Source organism: Sinocyclocheilus rhinocerous, unplaced genomic scaffold (genome assembly GCF_001515625.1).
Source record: "Sinocyclocheilus rhinocerous isolate Xijiao unplaced genomic scaffold, SAMN03320098_v1.1 scaffold558, whole genome shotgun sequence".
Lineage (NCBI taxonomy): Eukaryota > Metazoa > Chordata > Actinopteri > Cypriniformes > Cyprinidae > Sinocyclocheilus > Sinocyclocheilus rhinocerous.
This window is the reverse complement of record NW_015634502.1, coordinates 189,679-203,394: the sequence shown is the minus strand read 5'-3', so window position 1 is coordinate 203,394 and position 13,716 is coordinate 189,679. Positions and strand designations below refer to the sequence as shown.

Sequence of the window (13,716 nt, the reverse complement as noted above, 5' to 3'; positions counted from 1 at the left end):
CGTTCATGCCAGACTGGGGAGAGAGGTGTTGTAATAATGTAAAATATGTGAAAAATAATGTGTTTTTTTTAAACAACCTAGTATGAGATCCTGTTCTAGTACACCCCCAAAACAAAATCAAGACTTTGTAAAAGAGCATAATAGGACCCCTTTAAGTCTCTTTGGCCAAAAAACTTTGGTCACTGAATTTTAGTTTAATCACAGTGAACTTTTGATTAATCAGTAAACTACACTGCCATGACACTAATTTTTCAGTCAACTCTGTCACAAAGCTTGTAAATAAATCATTTGTCATTTTTAGATAATTTTCAGAAAAGTGACCAACAAAATGTTATTTGATGTATATGAAATGTAAAATATGGTTAAGTCAGCATTTTCAAGATTTTCTGTCTGACTGTGTGAATAGTTGAAAATATGGAGCTGCAAAAATCAGTTTGAAACCACCCTGTATCTAAATTCATTAGTTCATGGAAGTGAATACTAGATTTGTCATGATTTATGCCACATAGCTTCTGTTTCTCACAGTGATGATCCCTAATGAAACAGTGTTATTATTAACTAAAACTATTCATTTTAATTAACTAAAACAAAGCTAAAGTTACACAAAATGTAATTATTAGATGAAAACAACTTTAATGTTAAAGTTTAACTGAAATAAGTTTAAGTACTAAAATTACTAAAACTGAAATAAACGTAAATTAAGGCTTAAAAACTAATAAAATTGACAAAAAACATACAAAATAAAAAAAAACTGAATATATAAAAATTAAAGAATTCAAAATATTAATAAATGCTATGATGGTAAATAATAAATACTGAAATAAAAAGTAAACCACATTTTGGCAAGGGAGAAAAAAGCTACACATGAGTGAATATTTCTGAATATTTTGATACTATTTAAATTATTCCTTGAATAAGTTTCATATCTTGTTTTGTCCCAGCACCCAAGAATCAGTAACAAATGGCAACCGTAGTCACAAAGTTTTGAACAATAAATGAATTTAGGTTCAGTGTGAACCTTGACAGATGTGTGCTGCAGTGTGGTCTGCTTGGGACAGATGACCTTGTAGTGCTGTGTTTTGCAGGTGTTTTAGCATGTGTTGGTAAAGTTCAAAGTAATCTTTACAGCCAGAGTCTGTTTCCCATGCTTGGTTGCAACATCAACAGAGACTCAACAGGCAGTAAATCCTCCTGAATAAATAATGTCACCTGATTAGGTAATTTGCATTTCAGAGGATGGAGTGATTAGCCTTTCAGAATAATTAACAAAGTAGGGTTATGTCAAATAGGCATTTTTACCAGTTTTCTTTATTTTTCTAAAATTGTTCCTTTAAAATCTGTCTGATTGCAGAAGTGTGAAGGGGTGTTGCCGGTGGAGTTCCGTTCCTTTGCTGTTGATCCTCAAATAACCTCACTGGAGGTGTTGCAGCATATCTTGATACGAGCATTTGAGCTGAATGGGTGAGTGTGAAATTGTGAAATATATTTGTCTTGTGCCAATTCTCATTTAGATCTATTGTTAAAATATACAGTTGTAACCCTATTTTTATGATTGTTTAATAGCAATGATAGGTAAATGAACTGCAGCAAACATAGATGCAGTCTTTATTTCCTTGTTTCTCTGTAGGAAACGCAACTTTGGGATAAGTTACCTGTCCCGTGACCGCGGAGGTCTGGAGGTCTACGTGTCTCTGCTGTCTGACTGGGATTTGGATGCAGCGTTTGTCAGTGCGGCAAAGCCTTTCCTCCAACTCAAGATGGACATTAAACCATCAGAGGACAGTGAGTGAACTCCATATCCTTCTATTTGGAGGGTATTAAATGTATGTCAAACTCAGTAGATCCTTAAAATCTTTGAATGCTCTGTCTCCTTTATGATTTCTACAGTTTATTTCCCATTCATTCACTACCCACAAATCAATAATCGATCAATCAATAAATAAAAAACTTTGTTTTTGGGTAGTTGCTGTTTAGTTCAAATGATTGTGTATTTTCCTGGGAATATGTACATTTTTCCACTATGTTTGTTGTTTTGTAGAGTCTACATAGTGTCTTTATTGGGTAGAATAATTATTTTACAAACATTATGCATTTACCTGTAAATAATCTCTTTAATGATTTCCCCCATGTTCTTCCAAAGGTCCTGTTTTGGAGGATTGGGACATAATCAGCCCTAAGGATGTGATTGGCTCAGACCAGCTGCAGGGAGAGAAGAGGTCGTTGGCTTCTGCCGCACTTCCTTTCACACAGTCGCTGCTGTCCCAGGTTACTTATGATGTTCTTCTTCACCCTGTCAGCCAGCTGTTTTACCAGCCAGTGTCTGCTGCAGTCAGTCACGTTCACAGTCTACTGTCTTTTTACTGTAATTAATGGCATTTACCCTTAAACAATTGAAGTCATTCGATATTTCAGGAGTCCTTGAAGGCGAGAGCACTTTTGCTCTTGTAAGAAGCAGCTATGTGCTTCTTTTGTGCTGACAAACTGATATATTAATTTGAAGATAGAGGGAATATTTTCTGCCTCTCACTGATAGCTAATTAATCATGGTCCAGATAGGAATTATTCTTTCCGCCTGTCTTCCACCTAATACCATAGATTTTGTTAGAAATCTATATAAATAGTAAACATTCCTGTCTACTTTGTACCTTCCGCCACATTCAGGTGGGTCGCACTCTATCGCGTGTGCAGCAGGCCTTGAGTTGGTCCTATGGTGAGGAGGTGAAACCATTCAAGCCTCCCTTAAGTGATGCTGAGTTCCACAGTTACCTGACTAGCCAAGGTCAACTGACCCGACCAGAGGATCTTAGACTTCGTATATATCATGGTGGGGTTGAGCCATCCTTACGCAAGGTAACCAGACTGCTTTGATATATATATATATAATTTGTATTTAGACCTTGAAATATATATTTTAAATATATGACATATATTAACATATTTAAAAATGCTTTTTAAAGAGTATAATGTGGCAAGCAGTCCACTTTTTACCTGACTTTTTCCTCTGTATTTTTGTGACAGGTTGTTTGGCGATACCTCCTTAATGTGTACCCAGATGGTCTGACAGGACAAGAGAGAATGGACTACATGAAGAGAAAGACAAGAGAGTATGACCAGCTGAAGAGCGAATGGACAGAACGGGTCAGCGCAGAGGACCTGGAGTTCATCAGGGGAAACGTTCTGAAAGATGTTCTTCGAACAGACCGAGCACATCCTTACTACGCAGGATCAGAGGACAGCCCACATCTCACCGCATTGACAGACCTTCTCACCACCTTTGCTATTACACACCCACAGGTAAACACGCAGTAATCCCATTTGATAACACTAGGATGTGCCTTTACCTCTGTGGGAAATAAACTGTCCTTGTTTGCTTTTACAGGTGTCTTATTGCCAAGGCATGAGCGACATTGCCTCGCCAATTCTAGCTGTCATGGATAACGAAGCTCATGCCTTTATCTGCTTCTGTGGCATTATGAAACGTCTTGAGGGCAACTTCCGCCCTGACGGACAACTAATGTCCATTAAGTTCCAGCATCTCAAGTTGCTATTGCAGTATTCAGACCCTGAGTTTTATGCCTACCTAGTCTCAAAAGGTGCCGACGATCTGTTTTTCTGTTACCGCTGGCTGCTTTTGGAGCTGAAGCGGGAATTCGCTTTTGATGATGCCCTGAGAATGCTTGAGGTCACCTGGAGCTCCTTGCCACCTGATCCACCTGAGACAGAGGTGGAGCTTCTGGGGCCAACACTTGAGGCAGATCAGTCCAATGGCTCACAGAATGTCCATCAGAATGTGGACATGGAGGAGATTGATGAGAAGCAGACGGAAAGGCAGAGGAGACGTCACATGCTAAGACCGTCCCGAGAGGAGGCAGATGGGGGACGTAGCCTCATCGTAGAGGAGGAGAAGGGCCCTCGGAAGGAAGGTGAAGGAGAGTACGGTGTAGATGACATGGTCAAGAATGATGTCACCGCTCCAGCTCCCTCATTTGAGAAACGGGCAAGTTTTGGGGAATTCAAGAACTATAGTGGCCAAAGCGAGGACAGCTTTGATATTAATGAAAACGATTGCTCTGATCCTACATTATCTCCAGTACAGTTTCAGTCTGCACACTCCACGTTGCCATTCTCTGTCCGCCAGTCCACAGAGGAAAGTGAGGATGACCCTGGAGAGCAGGAACCTCTTATCGGTAATCATACGCCGTCTTCTCCAGGACAAAGAGACTCTCCCAATGGTCATGCAGCTTCCCCAGCATCATCTCTTCCTTCTGGTCTACCAAATTGGAAGAGTAGCTCTAATCATTCACCGGAAGCATCTAATTCTCCATCTAGCTGGAGAACGGCATCTCCCGATGACCTTTCAAAATGCACATCCTCTTCGTCTAGTGGGGACAAAGCTGTGTCTCCTGATAAACCTCCTGGGGGGTTCATGTCCTCACAAGCTGTAATGAACGAAACTGGGGCTCAATCCCCATCAGTGGTCCCAGGGAAATCTTTACTGGCATCTCCATCGCAGAGTTACAATCGTTCGTGTCTCTCTTCTCCGGTTTTATCCTTCGGCAAGTCCCCGTCATTGCCCAAAGCGTTCTCCAGCAATCTTCCCTCGCCATGCAGGCCCACCGGGTCTGGCATAACCTCTCCAAACACAAACAAACCAGAAGGAGGCGGAATTAAACCCTGCTCGCTTCCTCCTCCTCAAGAGTTTGGGAAAGGGAATCCTTTCATGCTTTTCCTTTGCCTGTCTATCCTGCTGGAACACCGTGACCACATTGTCAAAAACAGCCTGGATTACAATGAGCTGGCCATGCACTTTGACCGCCTGGTCCGTCGCCAGAGCCTTGGGCGTATTCTGCAGCGAGCTAAAGCCCTCTTTGCAGACTACCTGCAGAGTGAGGTATGGGACTCGGAGGAAGGGGATGAAGTCAGCTTGGACTCCCCAACTACAGCGACAACATCCCCCCAGACACCCACCACTAGACCTCCTTTCCTCAATGTACAGCCCTCTCAGGGTACCTTACCGAATTCGACCTATAATCTGGCCAATACCATTCCCTCTCCAACAACTCCTGTTGCCCTCTCTCCATCTGATTCCTGATCCTGTGCAGTAGTAGATTATCTCTAGAAACCAGCTCCGGACCACAAACAGACCCATAAGCAAGTTTTACTGTACCTTGCAGAGTCACAGCATACCTTTGTGCTTTACACATGCTTAATGAGACTTGTGTTGTTTTATGTTAATGACCAAAGCTTAGTGACTTTCTCATGTCTCTTTTTCCCTGTCCATCAAGTCAAGCCCCTTTCATTGTACTGTATCTTTTTTATTGCACTTTATTGATTGTCCTTTGAAAGGGCAGGCCAGTTTGTGTCTCATGTCACTTTGTAAATAACACTTTTGAAAGGCACATTATGGACACGTAAAATCTGTTATAGGAACCTAACTTACCTAAAACAAAGCAAACAAGATTATACTGTTATTTATTTCTCTGTGTGCAATCTTTATTTTGGCGAAAAGGATGATCATCAGCATCCTCTGAGGTTATCATGCCTCTGTTGTTGTAGGGAGGAGAACGTTTACTCAAGTAAAGCTTTTGAGACGCTCCCTGAAATGTATCATTAATTTGTTTGACATTGCCAGCAGCAAAGGTGTATTTGTTATACTGATACTTGTCATTTGTGCTTTATAAGAACCTTAAGCCTTGACTTTTGTTTGTATGAAACATTTGGCCCGAGATGGTGCTGATGCGTTATCCAGTATCCCATCAATGTGAAACCTTCTGTTGTAGAATAGGTAACATGCCGCCCAATCTTGAATTGATCTCTGAACTACCAGTAGAAATCCTCACTAGTGTACAACAGCTATTTGACCTGTCAGCTGTAACTCTACATGCAGTGGACGATTTGGTAAAGCAGCACTCCTACTAAGATAAACATGGAGAATGGCTGGTAATTTGGTTTCTCTTATCCTCGCCTTTGTTGGAGAAGTGCCTCGTTTCACTGAATTAGGCATTTTTGTCTCTCTCACTTCTGTGTAAATATAATTTTTATTGCTTTCATCCTTCCACCAAAGGCTTGTCTGTTCATTCGTTGCCATAACAACTTTATCATCAAGAGGCAACAATCAAGGATCACTGCTGTTAAAAAAAATATATCCGAGTATTACAAAAGTGTTTAATGCCTTTAGCAGAATGCATTTCATTGGAGACCTTGTAGACTCATTCTTTGTCTTAATACCAAGTGTTCTTTTCTCTTTTTTTTTTCTTCTAAGTGCTAAAATGAGAAACCTCTGCACATGGACTAAAAAAATGATTTTCCTGGAAAGTGGAACAGTGATGAGTCCTGTTCATCAGCATTGTGTATACATGTATGTTTGTTTCTCTGATTTTGGTTTGGTTCTGTATGATAGTATTTTACTCATACCCTTGGAGAGACTTGCTAGATTTGAATGCTTGCAATACTCCTATTTGTACAATAAATTCACTGAATATTAATTGATCAGTGATCTTTCTTTGCACACAAATAGATTTAATGCAATCCCTGCTGGAAATGCTTCTTAATCTGTTTTGTTTTGTTTTGGAACGTGGTAGCTGGTTTCTAGCTGGTCTAAGGTGGTAGATCATCTTGGATCAGCAACAAACTCGCAACTGGCTGGTTGAGCTGGTTTTTAGAGTATGATAGATGGTCACTCGGATAACTGATTACCAAGAGAAAGCTTTTCGCTTTCCTGGCTAATTGGCGTAAGTGGATATGTCATAGCGCCTTGATGTGGTAGTAGGGCTGTCGCGATAACCGCAATATTGTAATACCGCGCTATTGACGAGCAAACCGCAGAGGAAGGAAAGCAACCGCGGCAACCGCAGTGTTCACGTTTTTTTTTTGTTTTTTTTTTCATAAGGCTGTGGCCTTCTTTCTGTTTTACAATTCATCACTGTGCATTGAATGTTAAATAAATTAATAATGATACAAGAGGTTTGTCATTTTCCCGCGAACTGTTTGTATCTGGGGTTTCGTTGATTTTGAATACTGAAACGATGGCAGGCGCTCTCGTCCAAAAACCTAATGTCACGTCGCCAGTTTGGGAACATTTCGGCTTTCAACCCAATGAAAAGGGAGAGCCAGCAAATTTAGATGAACCGATATGCAAAATTTGCTGCAAAAAGGTCCCTGTGACACGCAGCAATACATCTAATTTGAGGTGTCATCTCGCTAACTGTCATCCAGCCATTGAAGCGCAGCTGCCCCCTCAAGCATCAGGTCGCAGAGCAACATCAAAAAGAACAGCTGAGGCCGGTACCAGCCGACAGTTAGGAGTAGCTGAAGCCTTTGCGAAATCTGTCAAATACAACCGTGAAAGTAACAGGTATAAATGCCTTACAGCCGCTGTTACGCAGTATCTAGTTGAGGAGATGGTTCCATTCAATACGGTGGAGAAACCTGCATTCAAGTCGATGCTTCAAAAATTCGACAAGCAGTACGAGTTGCCGGGCAAAACCTACTTTTCAGAGACTGCTGTGCCGAAAATGTACAACACGGTAAAGACATCGATCAAAAGGGAGCTTTTGAATGTCGACTACTTTTCTGCCACAACTGATATGTGGTCAAGTGTCAATATGACTCCTTATATGAGTCTAACGGTTCATTATCTCAGCATGGAATGGACTCTGAAATCACGTTGCCTCGAAACAGTGTTTATGCCCGAAAACCACACGTCCGACAATATTTCGGATGCTCTCCGGCACGCATTTGAAGAGTGGTCCCTGGATGAGAAGAAGCTGGCCTGTATCACTACAGACAACGGGGCCAACATCGTTGCAGCAGTCAAAAAGTTGAACTGGCCTTGGCTGAACTGCTTTGGTCACAATTTACATTTGGCAGTTACAAACGCAATGACAAGCGTTAAGGACCGCACTGCTCGAGCAACGGGCCTGGTGCCACCTGCAGCAAAGAAAAAGACTGTTGGAGACCTGCTTAAGTCACGGACAACCCCTGCGTCAGCGCCCAAACCCAAGAGAGTGCGAGCAGATAAAGAGCTCACGCGCTACCTGCAGGAGGAGTGCATAGACTCCAACGCGAATCCACTGTCCTGGTGGCGCGATAATCAGTCTAGATTGTCCAAAGTTTCCAAAGTTGCGCGCAAATACATGTGTATTTGTGCAACGAGCACACCGTCGGAAAGGGTTGCCGGGAATACCGGGAATATTGTTACCCCCGTGCGATCCTCCCTGAAACCACAAAAGGTTAATATGTTGGTTTTCCTAGCGCGAAACAAGGACATGATAACCCAGGTCTAAATCACATTCGTTAACGCTTAAGTAATATTTCGTTTATTCTCTGTATTTTCACTTAGGCCAACACTTTGTTTTCATGTGATACTTTAGAATTCTTTCGTTTTTCAAATTGGAAAAAGGATTTTCTTATTGCTTGTTTTCATTTGATACTTTAGAATTTTTTTATATCTTTTGTTTTTTAAATTGGAAAAGGCATGTTCTTATTGCGGTTTGGCATTTAACAATAAACAAAAATGTTTTAAAACGTGTCTCTCTGTCAGTTAAAAAGCAACAATATATGCTACATAATAACGCAACAATAGAGCTTTGTATGCAGTAAAATCAGGATAAAAAAGGTTTGTAAAAAAAAAAAAAAGCGCGGTAACACCGCGTATCGCGCTATTGAGCCACCCATAATAACCGCAAGGGAAATTTCCTAACCGCGACAGCCCTATGTGGTAGACAATTAGATACCTGCTTAGGCATGAAAATTGTAGTTATTTATGAATTTATTATTATGGTGTTGTTATTATGTTGCTTCTTGTAACACAATAGGCTGTTTGAGTTTTTTGTTGCTGAAATAAATGTGTAGATTTACAATATATTGTGTTGGAAATGGCCAGGGAAGTGGTAAGTCTTGGAAGCATTATTGATTGGATGAAAAAACCTGATTTCATGTAGCTTTGGGATACGTAATCAAGATTGTTACAGAAAAATTAAGGAATTCATTAATTCTCTATGGTAGTGCTTAACACTACGGATGCAATATATATGATCGGAGATTTCTTCACAAAATTGTTTTGTTTAAACAACATACGCTGTTAAACTACCTCGGCTTTATTAACTATTACGTAATTGATTTGTTATTATGTTGTTATAAAAGTCTTCAGATTTTACCTCAAGAATGTTTTTTGTTTGTTTTTACCTCAGAGATCAGCGCGATACTCTCATCAAGCAGGTAAAGTGAATTCTATGCTTCTTTTTGGAAAAAAATGGTACAATTAATTATTATATTGTTATATAATCATATTTGTATGATTAATAACATCAGTTGTTTTGAATGGTATGTGATTTTCAAGTCTTTAGTGCAAATACTGTACACAAAATAAATAAATAGATAGGCCTAACAGAGCTTACTTTATGAATTTAGCCTACTGTGTGTTCAGCAGTAAACCACACAGTAAACCAAATTCTTTATAGATAATGCAACTGCTGTATTTTATTGTAATATCTTTGATTGCAAAGTTGAATGTTCATAGATGTCTTGCTATATCATGTTGAACACAATCAAATCAGGTTAATAGTGTAATATAATATGTAGTGTGTAGTTTATGATTCTTCAGTTAATTTAACCATGTGTGCTGTTCTATAAAAACAATGTGTGTGTGTGTGTGTGTATATATATAAAAAGTCTTAGATCTTTGAGTTAAGCTCATGAAAAATGGGGGCAAAAACAAAAGTGTTGCGTTTATAATTATATATTTATAATTTTCAACATTTACAGTGTGGTACAATTTAAAATAACTTTCCTATGTTAAATGTACTTTATTCCTGTGATGCAAAGCTGAATTGTCAGCATCATTATACTTCAGTCTTCAGTGCGTCATATGATCCTTCAGAAATCATTTATATGATGATTTGCTCAAGAAACATTTCTTATTATAATCAATGTTGATATTATCAATGCCACTACAATGTTGGAAAGCACATTAGAATAATTTCTGAAGGATCACGTGATGCTGAAGACTGGAGTAATAATGCTTAAAATTCAGCTTTGCATCACAGGAATAAAGTACATTTAACATAGGAAAGTTATTTTAAATTGTACCACACTGTAAATGTTGAAAATTATAAATATATAATTATAAACGCAACACTTTTGTTTTTGCCCCCATTTTTCATTTTGCTTTTGTCCAAAGTGACTTACAAATGAGGACAATAAAAGCAGTCAAAACTAACAAAAGAGCAACAATTTATAAGTGCAAATGACAAGTCTCGGTTAGCCTAACGCAATTAATTATAATTAGAAAATATATTCAAATGTAAAACAATTAATTTAAAATTGTAAAAAAAAAAAGCAATGTTATGGTTGCAAATATATATCCATATAAATATAAAATTACAATACTATATATATATATATATATATATATATATATATAATTAGTGCTGTCAAATGATTAATCGCAAATAATCGCATCCAAAAAAAGTTTTTGTTTACATAATGTGTGTGTGTGTACATTTATTATGTATATATACATACACACACATACAGTATATATTTCAAAATGTATTTGCATGTATATATGTATATTCGTATAATTTATATTATATATAAATATGTTTATAATATAAACAACATATTTTTCTTAAATATATACATGTGTAATAAATGTTTCTTGAACAGCAAATCAGCATATTAGAATGATTTCTGAAGGATCATGTGACACTTTCTGCGAGACCATGCAGAGCCTTGTATGTAAGCATTAAGATTTTAAAATCTATGCGGTATTTAACAGGGAGCCAGTGTAACGTCTTCAAAACAGGAGTTATATGGTCGCCAGCCCTAACCCCAGTTAAAATTCTAGCTGCTGAATATTACTGCTTTTGCTGTATTTCAGATCAAATAAAGATCAAATTCTGCTTGGTGAGCGGAAGAGACTTCTTTAAAAAAAAAACATTAAAAATCTTACTGTTCAAAAACATTTGACTGGTAGTGTAGATTTTTTTTCTTGTTTTTTTTTCTGTGTTCTCAACAACTTTAGATTTTATTATTGTTGTTGAATCTATACATTCAAATAGTTTCATTTATTTCCATTTGTTCATTAAAATACCAGACGTATTGGCCTTGTTTGCACTGTATTTTAGTGTGATTTTTTTTTTTTTTATTGATTAAAAATTAATTAATTTTATAGATTTTTTTTTTATTGATATTACATTTTATTGACTTGCATTGATATTTTATCTTGCTCAGATTTGTAAACACTAAATGTTAATAACTGTTACTATTAAGCATACATAATTGTACATAATTATTTAATGTAAAACATATTTTTCTTGTTTTTTTTCTGTGTTCTCCACATCTTTACATTTTATTATATTAGTTGTTGTAGTTTAATCTATAATTATTTTATGTATATTTATTTAATTATTCAATATTTTGGTTAGTACTATACTGTAGTAATTACCTTTTTCATTTTTATATAATAAGTATATTATTTTAATATATATAAAATGAAAAACTTACTTTTTGGTGAGTTTGTTCTATTTCATATATATGGGTTTTCTGTACATAGTTATACAAATATAAAGTGAATGTCTCTTTAAAAATAAAGGTCTAAAACATGATCAAAATGTTTTTTTTAATTATTCACATTCACATTTTCTATATTAAAGATAACTATACCCCATTATAATGTAAATGTTTATTAAGATCATTGCACATTTTGTACATCCTACACAAGAACAATTATTACAAGATTTATTTTATCTTTGTGCACAAAGTTCGTTTATTATATGTTAATCGTACTTGGTGTATCTAGATGAAAAATGAATACAAATTCATTTTATGTTATTTGCGGCCGAGACGGGATTCGAACCTCTTATTGTGTGTATTTTACTCGTCCCGACTCCCTGGAATTACCTTCCTTCCTATTGGCTAGTCAGCGCTCTACACCTATGTGTGGCTGGCCTTGAGCTGTGAGGCGAACGTGATAACCACTACACTACGGAAACGTGCGTCGTCAAAAATGAGGGCGGGGTTTATAATACGTACACATGACGTATGTACTTAGAAGAAATGGAAATTAGCCCAATTCATGTGTAATTTAAGTTATGGCACGTGTTTGTTATAGAAAAAAAAAACTAAATCAACAACCCTCATCTTAAACTCAAAGAAAACAATTTCCCTTTGCCTGTTTGTTTCACAAAATGAGGAACACATGCAGTTTGTTCTCTCCATTCATGTTACAAAACACTTATACTTTCTATTGTTTTTACTGTTCAAGACAGGTTTCTTTCTTGTGAGACATTTTGAAGGTATCTATGGCTTATGGCTATAAATTGGTCTCTTCATTAGAAATTAGCCTACTGATTGCCACCATTGATGGACAAATTTTTTTTATAATATTAAAAATATCTGTATGACATTATATTCTGCAGTTCTTCCCTGTTGTATCGAATATCTATACTTCTCAAATTATCATATCAAAGTTAGAAATTTAAATATTGTGACAAAATTAATTTTGTAGGGTACCACAAGTTTGTTAAAATTTCCAAAGGGTGCCGTGACTAAAAAAAAGATTGTGAAACACTGGCCTATGCCACTGAAATTAATCGAACCAGGGACCTTCAGATCTTCAGTCTAACGCTCTCCCAACTGAGCTATTTCGGCGGATAAAATGCACGTTTTGCTGTATCTGTATCTTTTATTTGTAATACGAATATACATATAGCAGTAGCATACAGCTGTAAGATAATACCCCTAGTTAACGTCATGTATTCAGTTAAGCAGACATAGTTAGGCGATGATTACAACTTGTGATCATAATGATGGCTCTGCCAACCATTTTAATGAAATGAAAACACCCAATTTTTAAGGGATAGTCTACCAGAAAAGAAAGGTTTGTAGTTCACACGTTCATGTCGTTTACACAGTCTATAGTCGCTGTGTCTCATTTCGAAGACTACTGCGCCCTCCTATGGTCGTATTTTGTCGGCCGGCTGCATATATATATAATCGAGGATGTCTAATTTCAGAAACGTAACCATTATAAAATTGGTTGGTATTTCTCGTGAGGAGTAAAATATTGTGATACCTTTTTTATTTCGGAGTGTAATTGTTACTTTTCTGAAATGAGGCAGCCTCAATGACCTCAATGAGGCCATCAAACGCGACCACAGGAGGGCGCAACAGTCTACGAAATGAGACAGCTTGTACCGTCATACTACATAGGGTCACGTGGGCCCCCAATTTCTTCACAAGGGCCAGTGGCGCAATGGATAACGCGTCTGACTACGGATCAGAAGATTCTAGGTTCGACTCCTGGCTGGCTCGTATGTTTTCTGCATTCGATTAAACGGTAATAGCGTTTGTAGATGTAACTTCGGAACCACAGAACTTTATTTTATCCCATATACAGGGCTGCATTAAGACCTTACTGGGCCCCGGGGCTATGACTTACTGCAGGGCCCCGTATTACAAATATAATATATATATATAGCTTTAAATAGGATTTTTATCCTATCAAAATTTTGATGCATTGAAATTTCATAATTCTTGTTACCAATTTCAATATTTAAAAAAATAAAAAATACTAGCCTAATTAAAAACAAGCTTATACTTAAGACAAGTAAACAGCCACAAATTACAAAAAAAAATAGACCTACTTGAAACACTTAAAGCACTGAATAAGAAATTATATTGTATAAAATAATTGTACAAATAAACTGAATA

At 37.2% G+C, this 13,716-nt stretch overlaps 1 protein-coding gene, 1 long non-coding RNA gene and 1 other non-coding gene across 3 annotated transcripts in view; all 3 read left to right on the top strand.

The window, feature by feature from the left end:
* LOC107745745 (TBC1 domain family member 25-like) overlaps positions 1-6,511 on the top strand; it is a 9,027-nt gene extending 2,516 nt beyond the window's left edge. Inside the window, exons 2-7 of the mRNA XM_016559697.1 lie at positions 1,352-1,461; positions 1,628-1,782; positions 2,141-2,265; positions 2,662-2,850; positions 3,019-3,294; positions 3,380-6,511. Of these exons, the coding sequence (XP_016415183.1) occupies positions 1,352-1,461; positions 1,628-1,782; positions 2,141-2,265; positions 2,662-2,850; positions 3,019-3,294; positions 3,380-5,092 (2,568 nt within the window). The 3' untranslated portion in view covers positions 5,093-6,511. The remainder of the gene's footprint in view (positions 1-1,351; positions 1,462-1,627; positions 1,783-2,140; positions 2,266-2,661; positions 2,851-3,018; positions 3,295-3,379) is intronic.
* Positions 6,512-8,195: 1,684 nt separating this feature from the next.
* Positions 8,196-13,716, top strand: part of LOC107745744 (uncharacterized) — a 13,416-nt gene continuing 7,895 nt past the window's right edge. The window contains exon 1 of the long non-coding RNA XR_001640627.1: positions 8,196-8,719. This is a non-coding gene — a long non-coding RNA (uncharacterized LOC107745744). The remainder of the gene's footprint in view (positions 8,720-13,716) is intronic.
* trnar-acg (transfer RNA arginine (anticodon ACG)) lies at positions 13,245-13,317 on the top strand. Its single transcript has one exon. It is a non-coding gene; the product is annotated as a tRNA-Arg (tRNA).